At 37.9% G+C, this 25,588-nt stretch overlaps 1 protein-coding gene across 2 annotated transcripts in view; it reads right to left on the reverse strand.

Moving 5' to 3' along the window:
* Positions 1 to 10,004: 10,004 nt before the first annotated feature.
* Positions 10,005 to 25,588, reverse strand: part of LOC145779961 (uncharacterized) — a 34,178-nt gene continuing 18,594 nt past the window's right edge. Inside the window, exons 9-16 of one of the 2 annotated variants that reach the window (XM_082591656.1) lie at positions 24,681 to 24,831; positions 20,739 to 20,838; positions 20,488 to 20,604; positions 18,438 to 18,563; positions 14,525 to 14,647; positions 13,949 to 14,113; positions 13,368 to 13,468; positions 10,005 to 11,144 (exon numbers count right to left, since the gene is read on the reverse strand). In XM_082591656.1, coding sequence (XP_082447782.1) covers positions 10,929 to 11,144; positions 13,368 to 13,468; positions 13,949 to 14,113; positions 14,525 to 14,647; positions 18,438 to 18,563; positions 20,488 to 20,604; positions 20,739 to 20,838; positions 24,681 to 24,831 — 1,099 coding nt within the window. In that variant the 3' untranslated portion in view covers positions 10,005 to 10,928. Of the gene's footprint in view, positions 11,145 to 13,349; positions 13,469 to 13,948; positions 14,114 to 14,524; positions 14,648 to 18,437; positions 18,564 to 20,487; positions 20,605 to 20,738; positions 20,839 to 24,680; positions 24,832 to 25,588 lie in introns of both variants that reach the window. The other variant, XM_082591654.1, reaches the window with a different exon arrangement.

The following is a 25,588-nucleotide window of genomic DNA, read 5'->3' on the forward strand; positions in this document are numbered from 1 at the left end:
GTCGTAGTTTCTTTCGTAATATTTTCTTCCAGAAGTCGTGATTATAACACGCCTAGTCAAAACAACTCAAGTTCCAACCAGATCATATGAGCGTCTTAATCATGAAAACCACACCTATTTTCAACTCCAATGAATATCGTAGAAAAGACGTAAAAAAGGAGAATGACTTAATTACGTTGGGTCTGATTGTGACTCAGGGAAGGAAAGTTGTTTCTTCATAAACATGTTAATCCAAAGTATGACGTAGAAAATGACGACATTTCGACAAAGAGTAAGATTCGTCATAAATTGAGAAAACAGACCATTGCCGCAACAAACGGTGCAAACGAGGCCAGGATATCAACACATCAACACTCCAGAGGCAAGACAGCAAAAAGTACCTTTATGGCTTACGCAATCTCATATTAAAAAGGTTCGCAAGAGTTTACCCACTCTTGGTCCGCACTAGGTCAGACCAATGGAAGTTTCTCCAAAACTTTTTTCCTCAATAATTGTATCTATTTCGTTCTGAAGTTAAACGTCATTCGTGATATGCAGTGAGGCGTGATAAACAATAGTAATGACGTAACTTCAACACAAACCAAGCCTTTAAAATGGAAAACCTTATATTTGGTGCGTCTTTTTTTCGAATAGCATCATCGAGAAAATTGTTCATGGTTAAGAAGTTATTTCACGAATAATGATGCAGCATTGATCCACAAGTAAATAAACATTATTCTAAAGTGATGCCGTATTTAAGTAATGTGGTTATTCACAGTTTCAAAATTTCAGTAAAATTGAAAATGACCATGAACGGTTTTGCTTATCTCCAAAGCGATCTGCATACACATTGAAAGTAGCTTCTCACCATTCCTTCAATCTTATACTTCAACTCAATTTTTTAGATTGCTCTAAATAATTTTAGAAAATAATGCGTGGAAGCCCTGAAAAGTTCGACCATTCTGAAATGACAAAAGGCTTAATGACGTCAAACTAGAGCCTAACGGAGAAAAGAGCTACCGGTACCCAACTACAGTATTGTATAACTGTACAGTGACACCAAATTGTTACTTGCGCATTGTGAGTACAGTAATCACTTGCTGGTAAATACAGAGGTTTCTCTTTCGAAGGCTTGCATTGGTTTGCTGCCATGATTATAACATGATAATTATAGGGACAGAACAAAAAAACTAGCAATCGTTTTAATTGTCCACTTAATACCAAATGGAATAGAAAATGAATGTCAAAAAACTCATTTCAGAACAGTGTTTGATATGACCAGTAATGAAGAGTTACGCGTGTATTCTTGCTAATAAGAGGATGCACGAAGCAATTGATGTGAGGACAGCAATCTGTCAAGAACAAAAAAATCCTCCAGAAAAACAATAGATTTTGTCCCTCTGATGCAGTACAAAAGGGTTTATATGAAAAGGAGTGCTATGATAATCTTGTAGCATTCTTTCTCAAGCTCCTTTGCAGAGAACGGCAAATTGGTTTGAAATAAAGCGTGAAAGATAATGCGAGGTGATACAAAAGATGATTAAAAATGATCATGGGTGATTGATTTTGTCATAAAACCTCTTACTTTCATGCTATTTCAAAAGGCAGAGATAATCGAAATTAGAAGAAAATAAGTATTCGTCAAAAAATGTTTAAAATATTTAATTCTTTCCAAGTGAAAACGCTTGGTTGACGATCATAAGCTCCACTCATTGATCGATGTAATTTGAACCCTATCAAAATACAAATTTGGTTTTAAGAGGAAATTGTCACCATTTTAAAAAATACGTAGTTGATTATCGCTCCACAGCGCCCCCACGTGTTTTAAAACCAACATAAAGCTTCACAATGTACACTTTTTTATACAGCATAAAAATTACAGTATTAGTTTTCGTTTCTTGCGTTTCAAAATCATCCACAAACATGAAGCCCAATGCCTAGCTAACATGTTGGGTGATTTACTTCATCAAATAAGCAAAAATCAGTAACAAAAGTTTTCACCCGTTTCCACCTTTACACACGCTACACATAAAACAATTCCCTTTTTATTTTCATGGAACAAAGCTAAACTTTTTCACATAAGTGAATGAAGTAGACTCTTAACATCTGTTCCGAAGCATAGAAAGTTACACAAAAATGCAATTGAACGATTCAACACCAATAATTACAATCAAATAGCCTCGGAAACTTGCACAAACCATTGATAAAGCTTTCACCATCATAAAGGCGACTTTTTCAGTATCGTATTCAAATAGAAACTTTTTACATCCGCTAAATGCACAGTGACCACAACAAATACAACTTTCGTTTACTGAAGAAAAACAGCATATTCCGAAAGATCACATGTTTGAGCTCCATATTGCATCTATGACCTATCTTACATTCCCAACAAGCCGATCAATCCTTTTTTACATTGATGCAATGTGTGCTGATGCTTTCTACATTTAATTTTTTAAAACTGAAAAACTTATTTACGAATTAAACATTTCAGGCTGGATGCTTAACAGGAATAATTACTTCTCTAGCAATAGTTGTATATAACAAGTAGGCCTAATACAATGCAGTAAATGTACCAATCAACATGTGGGAAAATAGTATGAAACTATGAATACTAAAATACAGTAGCGTAGCCAGGAATTTTGAAAGGGGGGGTTTTGACCACCCAACAGTGGGGGGTCTGGGGGGCCTCCCCCAGAAAATTTTGAAAAATTACTTTAAATTTGGTGCATTCTGAGAGCATTTTCAACAAAAATGTGGGTACGAATATTCCTGTAAAATGGTGTTGTCCGGTAGCATAGCAAAAGGATAAGATCATGTTTTCTTCGGCATTTTTTGAAAAAAAAGCTAAGTCACTGTGTTTTTTTGTTGCTAATTCCTGGCTGAGATGTTTGAATGTTTGGTATTGGCAAAACTCGCTTTTTTAATGCAATTTTGTTTAAAATTAGGCAATTTTTTTAGACTGAAAGTATCATTCTCAATATCGTGACGTCACACGCGTGCCAAAGGGGGGGGGTTGTAACCCCCAAAACCCCCCCCTTGGCTACGCCACTGCTAAAATATATACTTAATACACGCTGTGACGCTGATAAGCGTCAAATATTTCAAAATTTCATTTAGAAGTTGCCAGTGGAAGATTCATAAAAGCAAAATGCATTTTAGCCTGCACCGCTGCACCCAGCATAAAGTGAAGAAAATAATAAAAAATCTTTTAGAAAAACATATGGCTGAAACTGATATACTACCGGTACAGCTACTCTCAGCAGTCGAGCATAGCAGTCGAGTGTAACATTGAAAATTAACACCAAAACACTTATGAAAATTATGACAACAACTGTGCTCCTTTGATGTATTGAAACAACGGTATTTTATTAAAATTTAAAAATGTTTATGGCCTATTGATACAATTGCTGGTTGGTTTAAAATCTTTAATCTTAGACTGAAAGTCTCTAAAAGGTTTATTCCTGGCAGTTTCGCCACTGACACAGCTACTAAAATTAGCAGAGTGGAGTTATCAATTGCTGAAACGTTATTGTTTTTGAATTATTCTATCCTTTAGGTGCACCTGAATGGAGAGCAGTCCTACAAATGTCTCATTCAAGAAACTACATCTATGGCACAGTAAATAGAGTCATTCCATAAATTGTCATTGGATGTTTCACTTTAAATCTCAAGCCGGAAAAACTGTGTTGAATTGTTTCATAATACATTTGCAACTTTTAGATGTTCTCAAGCTGCCTGTATGATGAATAAAGAGAGTCAGAAAATTTTTTCTTTATATGGAACTATGTACAAAAAAAGGTCTGACCTCATATCAAATAGTAGACTACTGAAAACCCTAAGCAAGTTTTATTCTTTAAAGATTTATTAGTATTGACACTTATGTTAGTCAAAATACAAATTTTTTCCAAACCAAACAAAATTTCTGCTAGGCGCAAAGTTGTGGGACAGTCAGGCTACACACACCATCTTGTCTTCCGACCTATGCTTCAACACAAAGTATTATAAAATGTAGTTACAATAGTGCACATGCCCACACGCATGCAAAATAGACTAAGAGCGACATACATATAGGAACTTCCAAAAAAACATTAAATCATTGACCCGTGTGCACAGTGCACACTGGGTGTAAGGTGAAGTGGTTCTAACTTATGCTGATGAATGTGGTGTTGCAGGTTACTGTACGTACAGTATTATCAGTGATTCTGACCATCACTTTCTACATCAAAACAATTGATTAACAAAATTTCAGCTCAAATTTACTTTTAAGTAAGCTTATAAATGGTATTACAGTATACGTCCCATTTTAGCAAGGACAGTCGCGGTTTTTAAAGCTTTGTACTAAAATCTGGTCAGTCAAATAAAAAGTCTCGGTTCTGGGGTTTTAAGCAAAAACAATTCAAAATTTTCAGACCTTGAAAAGATGAAACACTTAATGAAGCCTTACTTTTTCATTTCAGAGATCCTGATGAAACACAACACCCTTTTTTCGATCAGGCTGGTTGTTTTAAAGTGTCCTGATTTTGAGTTACAAAAATAACTATGATGTGCATATTTTAAAGTGAAATATTTTGTTGCATTTTTAACAGCATTTTGCAAAATAAATGGTTTCTTTAGTTTCGACCACAAGATATGGTACCGTTTCAAACAATCAAAATATTGATTCACAAACCAACACAGTCACGAATGAGATAATACCATTGAGGTGATATTGTTGGAAAAATTGATGGCTACCGCACTCTAAAAAATCGCAGTTGTAATTTCTTTGTAAATTTTTTCTGCAACATTGCAAACAACTGTTAAAATAACTGTAACAACATTCTTACCGCAAAAATTCATGCAAGTGATGGCCCAGCCTCATTATAAAAATGTTTCGGTTCTAGATAAAAAAGACGTTTGATTCTGTTATCTTATTTATTCCTTTTGACTATTAGGTAGATCACCCAACTAAGAACGCAGTGGCTATTCTTACCACAACCTATAATACCATTGATTTTTACCAAATATATAGTAAATATAGCCTCTGCCAATTGAAGAGTACCAGATCACTTCTTCAGTTAGCTCTTTCCTATTTTTGAGAGCACTCTTTGTCCACTAAACGTCTGTATTGTGGCCTATTCTGTAGCATACAAAGACTCAACTGAAAGCCCAAAGAACAACAATTCACAGCAATTGTGAAGGGAGTGAAAAAATACACAGCAATGTCAACACGACTAACTACCTCCAATTTTTAAAGAAATCACACAAACCTATGCTGGCCTGAGTTTTTTTAAAGTGTTACTGATGAAGATCACAAAAATGCAGAATTTATAGGCCTACCATACGCAAAGCAAGTCATCAAACAATAAATGCTCAAAGTCAAGCACCGCAAATTACATCAAATTCCGTTACTGCTTTCTAAAACCCCTACATCCTGTTTCAGTCTTACTGGGGATCCTCAAAAAGTCCTTATTCAAATAAAATCTAAATATAACTAATCAACTAGGCTATGTAAATTAAGTCATCTCTAACCGTATTTCTGCAAATTCTGCTGCAAATGAACCCACTCGAGTGCTGAACAGCTAGCAACCGGAGTGGCGCGAAAACGAAAATAATTGGTAAAGCGATCATAAGATTCCGGATCAATATGCAATTGCAAACTGCGGAAAGGAAGTGTCAAAGCGAGGAACGTGAGTTGAAGGAACATTTTTTAGACTTTGAAGGAAGCACTTGGCAAGAGCCCATACTCTTTTAATAAAAAAAATTTTTTTTGCATATTTTATTTTGTTTTGCAAATTATTTTATTTGGCATAAAGAGTAAAATAATTCACATCTTCTGGAAAAGAATAGTTCAATGTTGTGTGTGTGTCAGAGTTTGCCAAGCATGACCTGCCGTACTTCAGCGCTCGCTCGCGCTTATTTTTACCTTATTTATGGTAGGCTTACTTGCTTATATTGTGGGTGGTTTACAGTGTTACACAAGGTTGTAAAGTCGGATAGAAAACATCCGACTATGAATTCACATTCTTTTTGCCAGCTATTTTGGCTACCGCCAGAGAGCAATTGCTCCTCCCCCAAAATATTTCAGATAAAAAGTTCACAATTTAGAACAGCATCAGTTGACAAAGTTTTACTGTTGATTTTAGCTGAACTGAAAGCATTCTCAGAATGCACAATTTTAAGGTATTTTCTTCAAAGTTTTTGGAAGAGACTTTTCAGTGGGTAGTCCGCCTTTGCTGACTAATTGCCGAGCTCCCTCACATGTGCAAAAATACTTATCCCCAGAAATTTTGTGCTGGCTGCCGTTATTGACTCCTCAACCATGTTTTCTGTGTTGGCTTCAAACACAAAGTAGGCTATAATTACTGTAAATAAGGTAATTTTAAATATATGATCATAAACTTTGACAATTAGGCTGGCCGCTAGGCCTACTTCCGTCATAGCATAACTATAGCAGACGTTGAAGAATCTTTGCTCATTTTTAAAGCTTCTATCAGTAGCCTACTTTTGCAAGTTGGCAATTAATTTATGAAGCCGATAAAGACATAGGTAAGTTATTACTTCGATCTACAAAACAGACAGTAGGCTAGTTGATCTGACTGTTGATGTAGAAGTTTATCTTTGAAAAGCACAAAAAAAATTATGCGCATTTTCACACCACTTTAGTCACTCTACCAAAACTAATTTTTTAAATACGTCATAACTACTAAGGCTGGGCCTCACATCTCTATGATGTCGTAATAAGTTGAACTATCGTTGTCTCATTTTACCTGTGACGTCAGGTCCCAGGCTTTTTGAAAATCGGAAATATATTGTCGGCCTCGTTAGCCAACAAGTGGTTACGCGCACGGCTCAAGATCACGCGTCGCTGGTTCGACTCTCGGGGTGTGCGCTTGAGCAACGCATTTCAGGACTACTCTCCTTTCAGCGGCACCTAGTGAATGAAATAATTCCCCAGCAACAACACTTCAACAATCGGTCGGAAAACTTCACTCTGCTAATCTCGGTAACCGGCCCTACATCAAGAGCCTCTACAAGTAGAGAAACTACCAGGAATAACCAATCAAGGCTTTATCAGTCCGAGGCAGTGGCGCCGGCAGGGGGGGGGGCAGGCGGGGCAGCTGCCCCCCCAATGTTTTGGGCAACATCTTTTTAATTTTTTTTTTATTAATACATATTAATATTTTTTTTAACATTTGGATCCCAACCTCAAGTAAGTCAACTGAAGCTGCAAGGGGGGAGGGGGGTAAAAGCTCTCTCTTTAAAAAAAGTATGGAAAACCTTGATGACTAAATTGTACAATAGATAAAAAGATTTTTTACAGAAGCAAAGATATAGACTTTTTAAAGTTTTAACTAACGTCACATTGATGTAGACAAATAACAACCTGTTAAATTTTTGATACTTCACACTCCCATGACTTCTTTCGCGCGCATTTTGGCATTGGTTGCTTGCAGTGATTCTTTCACTTAAACAAAACGTTTCGTTTCAGCAGTTTTGAGTTGTTCGATTCTTAAGTTGTAAAGGAGACTCAATTTCTCCAATATTTATCATTTATGTTTCTTCTTTAATCTCAGAAGAGTATAAAACTTGTAAAAGTTTTTCATCCATACGACGTCATGAATGAAATTATATTTCAAATCGACGTAATGACGTGACATCATCTAAACATTTTACCGAATAATAAATTAAAAAATTCGATCGTCAAAAGTGGTTTGGTGGTAGTAAATATTACGTAATGAAAAAAATGTGATAAAGTTGGAAGACATTACGTCATGTATTTTCAATACAAATTGAAGTTTAAAATTTATTCTTTTGTTCATAGTCGTAATCCACCTTCAAAGCGGTACTACAAAGAACAATTTTCGATAAGGGGGCATCAAGAATAAGTCGACATGACTTTTAACCCTTAGAAGGTTGGGCTCCTGGAGTCTTGCTCAGTTTGGGGGGGGAGGCTGCCGATTCTTCTTTTGCTTTAGGAGTGATATCTTTGTTATTTTGACACGGTTTCAAAATTTGGGATTTACTTTGTAAAATTATTCACGCTGAGCATATCCAAAAATTAAAACTATGTGAATTTTAGAACTGCTCATATACGTTGAAATGTTGAGGTCACTTATGAGTGTAATTTGTAGCGTGAGTTTACACATTATTTTTTGGTAGAGTAATGAAGAACGTGCATTGTACTGCTGTGATCAACTTTTTTTACATTATTTTACATACAGCCAATTCCCTTCACGCTGTGAAACAGTTAGGATTAACGAGACATGCGCCAAATTAATTACTTTCATCCAGCTGGTGGGAAAATTTTGAACAATAGAATATGAAATATTTCAGAGGATGTGCTGAGAAATGTTTTATATCTCTCAATCTATAACCTTTATTCGCTCAAAATTTCAGCTCAATAGAGGTGAATAAAAGTTAGGAAAAGTCAAGAAATCTCGTAGTCGCAGCCTCGGTGGTTTTAGAGATACAACTGTTGATACAAAAAGTTGAATTGACAGCCCCCCCCCCCCCCCCCCCAACCTTCAAAGGGTTTGCATTGAGTCAACAGATCTATGCCTTAAAGTTAGCTCCGGAGATCAGTAAAATATAAGGCTGTCATCTGCGGTGCAACAAGACCATTGATTGATTGGTTTAGTGAGGATTCGTAGTCCCATTGCTTTCATTTTGAGTGATCATACTGATTTTCAATTTATTCCTACAAGACGTTACGTAATGAAAAAATATATAACTAAGGTTGGAAGACATTACGTCATGTCTTTTCAATTCAAAATGAAGTTTAAAATTTATTCTTTTGTTCATAGTCGTAATCCTCCTTCAAAGCGGTATTACAATGAACAATTTTCGATAAAGGGGGCATCAAGAATATGTCGACATGACGTTTAAGGTTTACGTCAGCTCCGGAGATCAGTAAAATATAAGGTTCTCATTATCGTGATTGTAAGCCGCATTGTAATTTCTCGTCAAACTGTGCAAGGATGCATGCCATCTAACATCTATTCGTTATACAAAACTTGAATATATCAGAAATAGCCTAAAGTAACTTCATTGTCTCAAAGCTTTTTGTTTGATACTCATCAAGATGTATGACCTCTATGACGTTACATTTTCTAAACTTTGGGTTGACTTCAAAGCATAAAAGTTAGTGAGTTACCGGAATAAGATCTCTTTTTGAATCAACCAAGTAGAAAATTGATAAATAATAAAACTGTAATAATCTCGCAAAAAAAAAGCAATCAACCTATGTCTCTAAAACAAAGTTTGCCTAATTTTAAACGAAACTGCATTAAAAGAGCGAGTTTTGCCAATACCAAACATTCAAATATCTCAGTCTGGAATTAGCAACAAGAAAACATAGAGACTTAGCTTTATTTCCGAAAAATGCCGAAGAAAACATGATCTTATCCTTTTGCTATGCCACCGGACAGCACCATTTTACAGAAATATTCATACCCACAATTTTGTTGAAAATGCTCTCAGAATGCACCAAACTGAAAGTAATTTTTCAAAATTTTCTGGGGGAGGCCCCCCAGACCCCCCGCCGCTAAGTGTCGCCTTCAGCGAACACACCATCGGGCTTCGCCCGCCGGCTGTTAACACCCCCCTTTCAAAAATTTTGACTACGCTACTGTCTTGCACTGTCAATATTTTGCCCCCCCATTGTTGAAGGTCTGGCGGCGCCACTGGTCGAGGATAAAGATTCAAAACCAACCGACCATATAATCATTCGCTATCTCCGCTTGCAGCAGATTGCGCATCAACATGGGTTACTTGACAGGGTTCCATGTGATTTTATGAGCCGTACTGCTTCCATGCTGGCTCAAGGCAGATTGGAAGAGGGTGATATGTCACCAGATTGTTACCCAATTTATCCTCACTGCGTCATGTAAGAAAGAACACAATCGGTACCCTTTTTAAAGTCTTTGGTATGACCTGACCTAGAATCGAACCCAGGGCTACCAGCACCACAGCCGAAGGCGATAACCACTGAGCCACGGGTGCTGGCACTGAGCCACTGAACCAACCATATAAAACACCCTAATATATACAGTATATACTCAATTTTATTTTTGCTCACAACATAATACTTTCTATACAGTGACACTGAACTAAGCAAAACAATTACGGCATTTTTACATCGGCTTAAAGCTTTGACGTTACACTGATGTAAAAATACAATAATTTTTCGGTTTGCACGTGTGACTACAACTCGCAATGCCTCAACAGCCAAACTGCTTCACTTGCATCAAGAAAACTGAAAATAGATGCTAACCGAAGCAAGACATTCAGCAAAATCCGTCTTTTCTATATCTATTCAACGTCTGCAGACACACGTCACATACTGTTTGCGAACTTTGAATTAATGCAAAAAGAATGGATTTTACCAGGTGGGTATCGATTTACATGACACAGAAATCTAGTTAATCAAAGGCGAGTAGGCTATACTGCATGGGATGAACTTGTTAATTTAAAGGACAACTCAGCAAACTAGCTCCCTTATTACGTTCATTCAACGTTGAATCATTGTAAAAAGGGGCTGGTTTGCTAGCTGGAGGGGTGCAAACGCATGATGACGGTGGGTGACAAGTTAAAAGTGGGCCGTGAAAGCGAATATCTTCATAAGAGATATACAAGAAAGTTAACAAAAAGCGAAAAAAAGTAAGCGCAATCAGAGTTACACGTGATAAAAAAGAAAAGTTGCAACTTTTTATAAAACCGCGGCTCCAGAAGTTATCGCTGCTGCGCGGACGCATTTCGTTTTTGACCCTGCGATTGCGTCAATAAAGTATTGCGTCAACTTTGCGTAAATTACGCATTTGATTTTTGCGTCAAACTGACCTATTTGAGCAGACTAAAGAAACTCAAGTAGCTTCCCAGTTGGTACGCTTCGATAAAAAACCAGTCACGAACGAGGAGCTCAGTTGTTGGCATATTGCAAAGTGACGTCGCCACAAGTCGCACTGACGTCATCATTTCTTTGGTGAATGCGTGTTTTCACGCGATTGATTTCGCGCAATGGGTTCGCTGGCCTGGGACAAGACGAAAGCCTGATGCAAGGAGGTGGCGGTGGAGAATGTGTCCGGACTCGAGTGGTGGATGTTGGGAGGAGGGAAGATGTTAAGAGGAGACATGCTGGCCGCAGGACCACCAGAGACGTTCATCCGGGCCATTTGTGAAGAAGCCGCCTGTTAAGAAATGCACTTCATTAAGGGTATGCTTCAACGTCATTAACTTCTACAAATGAATCATTTCACCATTGCAAGAAAAATGAAGAGGTAAAAATTAATGGCATATGATCCAACCTTGACGGCCTGCCAATTATACAGTACAAATCTACTCTTTCGGTTGTCCGACTCCAGTCTCACTCGACCAAAAAACGGCACCAGAGCTTAATTGTTCAACAAAAACATTGGATGCGGCCAATACCATCTGTAAAGTTTTTTTGTAAGTGTAACGTTGTATGGATGAGATTGGTACAAACAATTTTTTTGTCAAGTTACTGATGAGCTCTTCATCCTTTTCTTGTCAAGCAAAAACAGAATCGGACATACTGGCGTCTTGGTCCAGCAATTACCCAGCCTTCAAATCAGATCTTTTTTCACATTGATCCAGCATATTTGAGCGAATCCAGCATTCTAGCGGTAACTTTTAAATTCAAATCAACATCACTTCCTAAGCGAAATGTATGCGGTTGTGTAGAACATGCAAACGTTCCAGAATGCAAATATCTTTACTTCAATTCCGTGTTGATTTGCATTAAATTGAGGTAAAGGTATTCGATTAGGTATTGGCAACTACTCATTGCAGCAGGGGCACGCAACCCAAGTGGTTCCAAATCTTTGAATTATTTAAACTACTTTGAGCACTAGATAACAAACCAAAAACTAAGTAAAACTTTCTGGAAACCTTTTCTCATCTTGACTTCATTGACAACATGGTCAAAAGATGATGGTGTAAAAGAAAAGACAGAATAAGAGCGAATAATTTGGACTATTCGCGATAAAACTTCATAATTGATCCTGAAGAACCCACTTTCAAAAGCTTTACCGCATTTTTCGTTTGTGAGGTCTGAAACAAGCTCTTGATGTTTTTGTATTTTTGTTCGTTTAATTTTGAATGCAGTTCTGCAACACTTCAAAAAAAAAGCAAATTGACAAATTTTCATGCGCCCAGCTTGCTTGAGCATCCTGTGGCAGCAGAAACATTGTCTGGTCGGCACATCAGTTTTTTTTTCACGTTGATTCAACGTCAACGTTGAATTAATGAAAAAAGGATGAAATGCTGGCTAGGCTTCAATATTTCAACTGCAACCATTTCTCAAGCATGTTTTCTTTAACTACATTGTTAAAGCGTAAAGCATTTTTTGAGGGCTTTCCTTTCCTTCTCAGCCGACAAAAGCTGCCATTTAATTTTACTAGGTCACTATGTTGACAGATTCGCAACCATTGTTGCAGACAATGAAAGACAAACTAAAATTTGAACAGTAGCCGTAACACCAAAAAGGAACCGCTCGGTCAAAATTTTGTAATTTTCCATGACGTCACAAACATCAATATAATCGGCAGATGCAACTCTCAAGTTCATCTGATCAATTTTCGTTCGATAAACGTTAGTGGTCGTTTGTGTGTATTCAGGAAGAGCATTGCGCTAGCAAGCCGTCAGAACATGAGGAGAAGTAAAAAAAACTTCGCCGACGATTTGACTTTAGAATGATATTAACCGTTTTTAGCACTAGTTGCAACGTTAATCTGATGAAAGTAAAAGCAACGACAAACAGGTTGATTCATTGCTTCACTGACGTTTCGCGCAACATGACAATGCGCATCCTCAAAGCGAATGACATACAAAATAAAATTTACAAAGTTACTGTATATACCGCAGTGCGATTGAAGGCAAAAAAATGAAACACCGCACTGCGGTATATAACTTTGTAAATTTTATTTTGTATGTTATTCGCTCTGAGGATGCGCATTGTCATGATGCGCAAAACGTCAGTGAAGCGATAAATCAACTTGTTTATCGTTGCTTTTACTTTCATAAGATGAACGTTGCAACTAGTGCCAGAAACGATAATTGTCCTGATGAACACCCAAACTTTTCAGTATTCAATGATACTTCTAGCAAGGATTGTGAACGTACTTCCATTTACGCCATTCCAACATTGAATCAACATAATGCAATGTTCAAGTCACTAGAAAACAATCAATCACCAGCACTAAGAAAAAACATCAAAATAGACCAAAACCAACAAGCATTGGGGCAGGAAAACAAGTCGTTAAAAAGTTGTCATTTTTACATCGTTTCAACGACGTAAAAATGACAACTTTTTGGTTGGTGGCAGGCGCTAGAAATCAGGAGTGAATAATTGAAGTGATTGTATTCAGACATACTCGTGCGATGCCTTCAACCTGAATTGCTTGGGGCCAGAGCTCCCGTTGAGAGAGGCGCCCTCCAGAGGCAAGCATGACGTTGTCACGAAGACTGGACGGTCCCGGAGATGACGAGGTGCCTGAAAAATATTTACAGTAATTTAACGTCGCATTAACGTGAGTCACGACTCCTTAACAGTAAAAAACAAAAAATGTGAAAAAATTAGACGAAAATCTTCATGGAGTAGAATAAAACACAGGCATACGATGCCTATGGTTTAACAAGACACACTCTCTACCGAAGCTCTAGTCTAGAATAAAACACACTGTATTTTGCTGCAAGTTGCATTTTTTTAAAAGAACTGTTGGAAATTCTGTTAAACACGGTAAAAAATGCATTTAATTTAGCCAAATGCAATTTGCTTGTATCTTATCCCATAAAGGTAAAAATCTGTAAAAGTTGGTAAATATATAAACTAAGGTATTGGTGAACAGACATCACAGTACGCTTGAAGTTTACAATCCTCAAAAAGATCAAAACCATCTTTCAACATTAGCAGATGCTGATGCAACAATGCCAAACGTTTTGTGATGGGTTAAAATTCGTTCTGGCATCGTACCAGGAGGGAGTCGCGACTCCACCGCTTTCTGTCTCCCGATCCTAATTATATTCCTCTTCTGTCGCTTTTCTGTCGGTGTCAAGGATATGACGTTGTCGAGATGCTGCGACTTCCGCTTCAAGTCCTGCTCGTACTTCTTCTGCTCTGCCAACTTCCTTTCCAACTCTGTGCGCAAGTAAAAATATTTTTATTTTTTTTTGAAAGGGACAAATCACGAACAAATTCAAAAATGATTGTTTATATTCACAACCACAAGGAAATAAGAAAAGTTTCTAAGAGTTTCGTTTATTGATTGAATCAACGGTGAAAGTCTGTACTTTCATATGAGAACAAAGCGGCTATTCTACATATAGGCCTATGTTATGCAGATCAAGTTTAATGTTGTTATTGATTTTACTCTGGAAAACACCAAATGGTACCAAAAAGGTCAAATTTAAAGGTCAACATGTTAGCATGTCGAGTTCTCAAGTGAACCAAACAGCCAACGTTTTCATTTCGTGGTAAAACACGAAAGTTGCGCAAAAACAAAAATGGTAAAACACTAAAATAGCGGATTAAAAAACTCAGTGAGTTTACCTTGAATGGCAAACGTCGACTCCTCAGCCTCTTTCTCGACCTTGTGTTTGTGGATTGAAATCCTGTTGGAGATCCCGGGAATCATTTCAAGCGAATTGACCAAGTTGGTCATCGCGACTGCGTCTGGAAGAATGGGAATGGATTGGTGTAAACATTGGTTTTGGAAATTTCCAGACAGCAAAATCAGTCATTTTTTGATTTAACGTCTGTAGACGTTCTGCAGACGTTGAATCAATGCAAAAATGACGGATTTTGTGGTCTAGGTTGTTACTCTTACTATAATAGAACGTTTCACGATACTAGATTAACAGATGTTTTTGCGTGATATTATGTGATAAAAACAGTGAAAGAAAAAAAGAGGTAAATATAAGTAATAGTGTTTACGTTGTTGTTGACGTGATTTCGTAGTGCACACGTATAAACGTAACGGAACTCTAATCACCAACGGCCGCCACTACGAACCCAGTCAGCAAATCATTCTCTTTTTTTTCATATTGATTCAGCGTCTGCAGTAGAGATGTAAAAAAACGGTTTTTTTTGTTTTAAAAAAAAACGAGCTCGTTTTTTTTGTTTTTTATCGTTTTTTTTGTTTTTTATTCGTTTTTTTTGTTTTTTTTGTTTTTTTTACCTTTTTTTTTATTAAATGTCACAATATGCAGCAATTAGGGTAAACTCATTGCAATAGCGTCTCTTTCAACAAAAAAATAGTCTCATAACTCGTATAACATCTTTCAAATGAGACAATATGTCTCTCAAGTCTCAACACACGAGCCATAAAGGTTTCTCATCGTCTCAAATAGTAACACAGTGTCCTATGGTTGGCACATCTCAAGTATTGTCTGTAATTTGGTTCAGCCAGTTGTTAAATGCAGTACCACACTCGTGTACAGTTTCGAAGCCACCTGGGATTTTGGTTAATGGGCATGTTACGTTAGGACCAGGTGGTCAGGGTCCTGTTTCTCTACTTCACAAAGGCACTTTTCACCAGCACACCACACCATTACCAGTACAACGTCAAGAGATTGTTCCAGTTGATGTGCATTTGGTGCAAACGTGATGAAAATCACACAAGCGGTTCTCGAGTTATAAGTGAAATAACCTTAGCCACTAAGTGGCTTTATAGATAAGGAGCAATAGAAAAACGGCCATATCTCAAGAACCGCTCAACATATTTACATAAGTTTTAGCTCTACCCCCATGTTTTATGGGGTGGGCTATCTGTTTATGAATATTAAAACAAGTTTTGGCTACTACTTTTTGAGCTAAAAAGAAATTAACCTCTTGTCGTTACGCACCAATAAAACCATGGTGCGTAAATTAAAAAAAAAAATAATTGGGTAGAAGAAAGATTGATGACAAGTTTGGCAAAAGCAGTGTAGTGCTAAAGTCCCAACTTTTAGCCCAAATCACATTTAAATGTAGTGAAAGATGGAAACGTTTTGATGTTTTTTTATTTTCCCAGAAGAGATTCAATAATCCTTTGTGACGTCATAGTCATGTTTGTTTTCCCTTAATCACACCATTGTGCTGTCATAGACATGTTTAAAAGAAGTATGGTTATTGGTTGCACTTAATCCATCCAATTTGAACTAGTTTGCAGAACTTTGAGACTTTAGCACTTTTTTTGTTTTTGCCTAACTTTTCGTCAATCTTTCCTCTGCCCAATAAAAAAAATTAAAGTTTGCATCATGGTTTTATTGGTGCGTAATGACAAGAGGTCAATTTCTTTTTATCTCAAAAAACAGTAGACCTAGTTCTCAAATAAAATAAGTTTTCATCTTTGATGTTTGTTTTGTATCTTTATCCTGCATTGTGGGAATATGGGTAAAACTTTATTCTTGTCAGGAAAAGCATTATAAAGCATTTATTCACTATGTGAACACTGAGCACTGAGCAGTGCTGAAAAACTCCACTTTAAAGGAAAAATTTCTTCATTCAAGGTTGGTAGAATGGTAGTTACTAGCAATAGTCAACATGGGTGGTGGGCATTTGAAAGGAACATTAACCTAAACCTTTTCTGACAAATGCACTAACTTTTGACAGCTAAAAATATCAGTGATAAGGTCTCTTGCATTATATGTCCCAAATAATCTGCAAGAAGCATCAATGACGAAGTGTCCAATCCAAGATCTTACAACACACGAAAAGAATACTTCTGTTTCAACATTTATAAAGCATATACATCGTTGGCAAGCTATCAGTTACAAAACATGTTTAAACAAGCTATTGGCAATAGCTTGCATTAGTAAATTACCACGTCCACAAACAAGGTAAATGTGTGTACTGAATACTGCCACCTTGTTTTGTCAAAATTTCGTCAACCCATTGAGTGTGTACAAGAATAACCAGTACCACAGTATACTAACATCATAGGCTAACTTCCATAAAAGGAAAAAGAAATTAACTCATCTACATTATGTCATGTATCAAATTTCATTAATTCAATGTTTGTCAGGCCTACTGCCACAAACATGCCAGAGAATGAAGAAGAAAGCGAAACAACATAGGTCCTCATAGGACTATGCAAGAACATATGCTGCCAAACACAAACACTTAGGAATTTCAGCACACCAATAAAACTATTTTTAGTAATTTAATGTTTTTCAAGAGCACTATAATGAAACTAAGCTGTAAATTGCAAAAAAATTGCAACTTTTTCAGAAAAATATGAAAAAAAACAAAAAAATCAAAAAAAACCAAAAAACGAGTGTTTTTTTTGGCTCAAGTTTTTTTTGAAAAAAAACACGTTTTTTTTTAAAAAAAACTGTTCGTTTTTTTTGCATTTACATCTCTAGTCTGCAGACATTAAATCAATACGAAGAAGGTCTTTCTGGCTCAGGCATTTACCAGTTAGCAAGATCATTTAAGCAATACCATTCATTCTGCGGTTTAATATCATTTTCAAATACTTGTTGGAAAATTTTGCACAATCGACTCCTCAAACAATTTGACGTACAATTGAGGTGAGGAACGTAAACGCAACGTGTGCGTACGAACGTGGTGTGCGTACGAACGTATGTTTTGTTACACCCAATTTTGCATACTGTGCAAAAAGACCAGAAGCCTAAAAACAATCATGTTGCTGAACACTTGATGAATGAAGTGTGATAAAAAAGATGCATTTTGACTCAACACCATTACTGCTAGCAGGGAAAGCAGTTTTTGCATTCTCCTTTTTGAATCAACTGAAATATCGAGCTACGTCAGTTTGGTTCCCGAGCAGGGCAGATAGGTGAGGCGCATACGGTAACTGCACTCAAACGCATACGGTAACTGCACTCAAACGCATACGGTAACTGCACTCAAACGCATACGGTAACTGCACTCAAGCGCATACGGTAACTGCACTCAAGCGCATACGGTAACTGTTTTTTCAACCAACCTTAAAAACCGAACCTATCTCTCTGACTTTTACGCCTTAGTCTACGAATACATGATTCTTTGCTTCAACATTGCGGGGGAACAATAATTATAATGCCCAGTTATTGCTTTCAACTATTACTCTAAAGTCGACAATACCGCTCAGCGAATTTGTGATTCAGCAAAAACCTGTTGACAGTTTACATTTGCTGAAATTTCTCACAGTTGGAGGGCAAGAAAGGTTGTTTTCTTGTACATTGGTTAAAAACTTTGGGTTATCAAATCTACACATAGATAGGTCTTGTTTCTTAATTTTGTTTTTCGTTTTGTTTTAATTTACTTAGTCAATAGTCATGCAACCATGTCGCTCAAAATGATGAGCTAGTTTCTTATCCAAATACAGCCTTCCCTTTCACCCGCTGCTGTGGACTGTCACTACAAGCAAATCAGGCCGTTGTTAGATAAGGAATCAATGCAGGGTCGATTGGCTGGCTGTGGAGAACACTGAAAGTCAAAAACAAATCTTACAGTTCTGTTAAATTTTTCACAGTACCTTCCATGCTGACAGATCCGGAGTGCTTTGTCTTGCTGTGCATGTTCGTGATTTGCGTCAATACGTCACGCACAACGTCATCGAACAAGTCCATCTTGATGATGCCGTTCCAGAAGTTGATCAGATCTGCAGAAGAAAAAAATTAGAAAAATATAAGACATCAAACAGCATTGGGAATGATGCTATCAACAAATGCCAGCATCTTTCGTGGATTATTAAAATTCCTTAAATTAACTAAGTTCCATCCTATGGGGACTTTTCTCAACTCCTTTATTTATTGCTTCTTCCCAGCCACAAAATGAGTCTTTTTTTATATTCATCCAACATCTGCAGACGTTGAACTAAAGCAACAAATACTGATTTGCCAGGTGGGTAGGCAATTACTTTCTATCAAAAGTCCTCATTTCGAAATGATTGCTTCATTTCATGTACAGCTTTCGATCCACTTTATATTCATTGCGCTCGTGTTTTGTCATGAAACGCAATTAGATTCCACTCTGTAGCTGGCGTGTGGTTTGTTGCCAAACTGACGATCACTTTTTAGCGCAGCTTAGAAAATTTTTTCCAAGTTGGCAATGCAGAGTCTAAGGTTAAAAATACAAGGTTTAAAGAAACATATACAAGGGTTGAATCTAAGATCAGAGAGACTTTTTGGTCTAATTTCATGCACATCGCTGTTCCCTTTCAAAGGTGTCAGTGGACAAAAAGAATGAATCAGAGTTTTTGTTCACATTAAAGGGGTCTGCTACTATTCGGTGAGTCCGATTCGGTGAGTTCCTAACCTCTAACCCCTAACCCTAAAACGGCAATGATAATTAGGCTACGGTACCCGATAATTAAAAAAAAAATTGAAAAAATCCCCCGTTAAGGGATCGGACTCACCGAAACGGGCCATTCCGACATTAAAGCACGCCATGGATTTTTTAGCGTAGGTCGTTTCTCGAAATACGTTACGCAACAGTGACGCAAGGACCTCATTATGTTTACGCACGCTTTGACGAAGATTCCAAGGAAGTGAAAGTTGCTTTTTTACAGTACGTCGTTTCAAGGTCGCCAGACATTGAAACGAAAGGGAAAAATTTTTTCCATTTGGGTCAACGCTGTGAACAACCTTGCGTAATGAATCCTCAGATGTTGAGAAAGTTCAGTTTCTAAACGTTATGAAATGATCTTTAATCCTTATTGTGTGGTAAAGAAACCCGTAAACAACTCAAGATCGATCCAAGACTTCGAAATGAAGAGAAAAATCTGTGCTCATGTCGGTTGCTCGAAGAGGAAATGATATCACTTTGTTTTTGTGTCATCGGTTCATCGAGTGATGAACTTATTGTTGTCGAAGATGATGACCTCATCAGTACTGGATGATATGATGAGATTACATCGAGACGTTGACTGACCACTAATGCGAGCGTAGTTATTACATGTTCATTTCACTGTTGTTGGAGCAATTTACATTATCTGCTGCTTTGAATCGGAAACGTAATTTAAACAAAATATGCTATATCGAAGTTGACCTAGATTGGTGTAATCTACTGTCCTGTCCCAGACAACAAACCAGTCGTTTTTTACATTGATTCAACGTCTGTAGACGTTGAATTAATGTAAAAATCGACTGATTTATTATCTGGGTATGCGTCTACGATTTAAATAAGGCGATGGTTAGTCGTCAGTTTGCATTTCATTCTGTTTTCCTTTTGAGTGCAGACTGAGCGAGTTTTAATACGGCCACTTGCATGTGACACACGGTTATTTTTGTTTACAACGTATGTTGTTGTTGCGGTTCGCGCTGCGGGCAACTTCACCAGTTTGTTCACTTTTTAAATTCCAACAAATCACTCAATCGGCAATATGTGAGGAATCAATGCAATCCGGATTAACAAGATGGAACTGCGAATTATGAAGCATGTCTCATTGCACGTTACTTGGCAAAACGAAATTGATTTTGGTTTGCTCCATGGTGGAGTCTGTATCCTAGGAAGCAACATTCATCATTTTTAGATTGTAAAAATGTAATGCAATAAAAATGACGGATTTTTCTGTCAGTGTGTACCTTGAATCTTTTCGATGGTGAAGAAGGCTTCTCTCATAAGGACCCCCTCCAAATGAGGGGAGGATGCTAATCCGGAGTCTTCTGAACTTGATCTCTCGATGGACTTCCCGCCGGGGCCTTGGAAAATGAAGAGCTTGTTAGAATAAGATATGCCTCACTGCCTCACCTGGCAACTTTGCAAATTTGAAGGTTTCGAAGTTTCGTTTTGTAACAGTAGATGTACGCTACGATTTATAACAAACAGAATGTACCTTCCTGGGATTTTGTATGGATAGATGCAAGGGCAGCTCTCTTGGAAAAATAAGTTAAATCTTCGGAGCTGGAGCGAATCGGGCCCGCATCCAAGGAAGCCTGGAAAAAGAGTCAACCATAAAAGGATACAGGATACAGCTTTGATGCAAGATAGCTTAATCTCAACTTCCTAAGAATAATTCAGGAGTTTTGCTGATTTCATAAGTGGATAGTAAACATATTCATAACAAACCAGCTATCTAGTTCACAAGTACATTCATCGAATATAACATCATCCACAAACGATACAAAAACTGTCTTTGGCGTAAGATACAAAAAAGCAACAAACAATGGTGTCTTGCTTCAAACACCTTTTTTCATTTCAAGGTTCAAATCAGGCATAAAATCTCAAGCTGAGCCACATCAAAGGCAACCAGTTTAATTTTTTTTTTTGCATAGTTTCAATGTCGCTGGTGGAAACCATGCAAAGACGAAAACCTTTTGCTAACTGTGAAAAATACTCCCCTGAAAAAAGTTAATGAGGTTTCGTTGTTGTGGCGTCATCCATTCGCCTCCCAAGGCATGCATCACCGCATAGATCAATCGGGTAAGTTTAGTTCTGTCTTACGTTTGCGTACACGGCGGGGTCATATGAATCATTCCTTGTATCTGTCGCTATGGCAACCGTTTCGGTCGACTTAATTTGTGACCGGAAAAGAATTCACATAATTAATGTTAAAGGAAAGTGGGGCTTTCACAGATGCTTTGTAAGAAAAACACCATTTTTTGAAACTTAAAAAAGAAAAAAATTAAAATTATGAATTAGACGTGAAGACGCGGTAAACCAAGCTTGTGTTGTTTCCCAGCAAACAAAATTGGTCTTTTTTACGTCTTCAGAGTTTGAATCAACGCAAAAAGGACAGATTTACCGGCTGGGTTTTGTGCACAAAAAGAAGTCTTAACAAAAACGCGAAACACGTGTCTATCGCTGTCAATTCTTGCTACAAATCGGCTGCCGAGAAACAAAAACGTGGATGATGTTTTCTAACGTTTTTTTTTACGTAGAGCGTGGGAGATGCAGGACTGGCTATCGTCATGGCAACCAAATCAGTATCAGCCCATGCTCAACATAGTCACTTGATAAAGGAGATTGAAGATGCGGTCCAAAATGAGGGGAGCTACGAGATACCTACGTCGTACCAACTTCAAAACTTTGTTCAATACCAACACAGATACACCCAGAAAGTGAAAGTTGTCTTTCTACAAGGGGTTTGTGTCTAGCGACATTGCTTATGTCAACTCGCAATATTGGAATGAGATAAACCTTGAAATTATTTTGAACTTGCTTCAACGACGGTCGTCGGACCACTCGGCAGGCCAGAACTCAGCAAGTGCTTCAACTCAACAAGTTCATTTCAGCTACTGCCAAGTCAACAAATGAGATGTACGTGCTTTCTCACGTCGGACTTACTTAGTTATCGCTTGTCAAACTTATTTTGCTGACTTGTGACATTCCAAGTTTCAGCTTGCTCAGTTGTTACTTGCTCAGTCTCATTATTTACCAACTTCAGCCACTTGCTAAAATGTTGCTCGCTCAATTGTCGCTTGCTCAGTTCACAATTGCTGACTTGTAGGAGACTCTGAACGACTTGAACCTGAACTAAAGTTTAATTTAACTACAATTTACTCATCTCCCTTGACGTCGCGTCCGAGACGATAAAAAGAAAGTACCAGCTACAATATCAGCATGGCAATGAACGAGTAAAAGCAGAGCTTTAGGAAGTTTGAAACGTGCTAATAGATGCTTTAGTGAAGAAGGATATTGTGCAGCTAATACCACGTATAACCATCTAAAATGGTGACAATGAACCATGTTTACGACTTTTGCAACAATCACTTTAGCATGTGTGGTATTGCAATTAACGTTGTGTTTTACTGACAAAAGAGCACAACGTGTGAAGACTTTGCAACTGGTAGCAACGTCAGCTTATCATACATTTGATTTAATGTCTTCAGACGTTAAATGAATGCAAAAAGGACGTATTTTGCCAGTTGCGTGCCACGTACGATTAGATAAACCCACGTGACAAGCTGAAGAATTACGACGTCACATAACCAGGAAGTGAAATTTTACGAGCGGTCATTCAACATACGCAATAGCCGCACGCGTTCGGGACATGACGCTCCGTTGCAGAACAATCAGCAGAATTGGAAATGTCCAAGACTTGGCGTCTGCTCGGGTCTTGGTGGAAACTAGGACAAGTTAGACAACTTTATTCGCTGTTGCCACTACTATAGTTAATATGTTAGGGTTTAAGAAGAATTTAATAAATCAATGATATGATAGCCGTCTATCAATCGTTAATATTGGTTTTTCTTACGTAATCTTGTTTTCTGACATTAAAAGAAGAAAAAAGAGAAAAGAAAAACTATACAATCACAAAAATAGAGCAAACAGCAAGAATTCGCTTGGTGCACTAGGCTCGATTGGTTTTGTTGCTTCAACGTAGCAAGGAGTTGATTCTATGTAAGAAATGGATTGTTTGCGCTTCAAAGGTCGCCGGATTGTCAACGTGCGTCACGCAGGACGAAACAATAAGCGCGGTCGCTGACGTCACGACTGCCACTGAAACCAATTTGACAAGTTTTGTCAATACAACAACAAACACGGTTGAAGCAACGTAAAGACCCAACTGCAACTTCTAATCACGTTTCACGTAATTAGATCTGCGCAAGCAGACGTTCAACTTGTTTCTTTTCCATAAAACCAAACCACAGAAACTCTGAACTGAACTTCGAAATCCTGCGCAGTCGTAATTCAACTTTTTCCAGCTAGTAAAATCCGTCTTTTTACATCGATTCAACGCATGTGGGATGTAACAAAAAAATAAACCTTGCTTGCTAGGCGTTTAACCTGAGGTGGTTCTGTACAAGTGTACATGCCTAATGAATGCTCCAATCAAACTAAGGCCTTGTTTTTGGGTGCAGTTAAATAGTAAACTTATTAATTATCAATGAAAGATTCAGAAACACAGTGCGGTCACCAAACGAGTGTTCAATAAACACAACTGTCAGCAGCGGAAGCTCAGTGCACCCATCAAATAAATATAAAACGTTGAAAACGCCTCGACTTTGTTTTACGTCTTCACATTTCCTTGATATGTGCTATTGTGATGAAATCTGAATTGTAGGCAGGTATCTATGACGGGAAAGAAATCGGTTGAACCGACTGACGACAGGTCGAAAATAAACATGATTCTTGTTTCCAATGTCCTCAACCACCAGGAAATGACTTTCCAGACAAAAAATGACTGATTTGCTGTCTGGGATCTTGCACTTCAGTCGAGTGTAGCAGGAACTCAGCGATAGACACGTGTTTCGCCCATTAGGCTGGGCTCATCAGTACCGCACCACTAGTTCCTGCCACATAGTACTAATGCCTAATGGGCGAAACACGTGTTTATCGCTGAGTTCCTGCTACACTCGACTGCCGAGAAACAGATGTTTTTGGAAAAGTCTTGATGGCTAGTGTGGAGGCTACACCGATGCTCACTGTTCTATAGTGAGTAGTCAGGTAGTGCTGACGCCAGGAAGATCGCTCCTTTTCAACATCTTGCACTTAGATGGCGAGAAACAGTGCCGTAACTACTCTGCCATTGACTTTCTAGATCCAGAAGCGGCCATTGATTCGAATCGGCACTGATAGCGTTCCCAGTCTAATCATTGAACAAGAAATATGAAGATACACTTCCTCGCTTTCCCATCAGCTTAACTCAAATCCACCACCAGGCATAAGTCCACCACACACCACATTTATACTACTATGAAATTTGTACATTTGCTGCTGGAAAACAAATTAAGAAAACGAAAACCGTCGGCTTTTGATTGAATAATTATGATATTGAGTCGACAGAGTGCAGAGGTGTAGTAGCTTTCACTCTGTAACAACTCTGGTGCTTTACCTCTCGATGTATGTCGCGTGTGTCGCCTTCAAATGAGCCGCATGGTCTGTCGCAGGAGTTGTCAAATGACGATTGCTTGTTGCTTCTGCACTGGTTCGAACAGTTATGATCGTGATCGTAGTAATTCAACTCGCCATTTTCAATCATTTTTCTGCAACAAAAAAACAAAAGAATGTGACAAGACGTTTAACCGTCTCCACCAAACAAACTCAGTCTTGTTTACATTGGCTTTTGTTAAACAAGGTACAAGTTAGTGCCGCACTCAGTTACTGACCTACCCACCAAATTTATCACATCCTGGGTAGAGGTGAACAGTGCTTATCAACAACCAGCTTAAGCCGGGTGTCGAACCAAGTTTGCTTTAATGAAAAGCCAACGTATTATCCGTTACGCCATCCCACCCACCTTGGCAGAGCTGCAAAGTTGAATTTACAACAACTGACAGTGACAGTGACGTCAGCTGGAAGTAAAATCGTGTGGGTTTTGACTTCAAAATTAATTACGTTGTATCTCAGTCATTCAACGTCTGTGGACGCTGGATCAATGCGAAAATAAACTAATTTACTGTTAGAAGTCAAATTTAGTGAAGAAATTTGTTTGGAGGCGCTCCTTGCATTATAGTGATAAAAAGTCGTGAAATGTCCATCTCTTGACATGCTCTACAAATTCGAAAAGTTGAAAAAGACGTGACGTAAGCGAGAAAGCATCACCCAACGTACGCACCACAGCATCATCCCGCAAAGCGTCGTCTTAGCCAGCCACAAAGGCCCTTATTACATCGTTTCAACGTCTCCAGATAATTTCGACCCAGACAACAAAATCCGCTTGCAGACGATGAATCAATGTAAAAATGACGAATTTTGTTTTCTGGAGACCAACCCAGACAGCAAAATCTGTTATTTTTACAT

The sequence above is a fragment of the Aplidium turbinatum genome, chromosome 11 (genome assembly GCF_918807975.1).
Source record: "Aplidium turbinatum chromosome 11, kaAplTurb1.1, whole genome shotgun sequence".
NCBI lineage: Eukaryota > Metazoa > Chordata > Ascidiacea > Aplousobranchia > Polyclinidae > Aplidium > Aplidium turbinatum.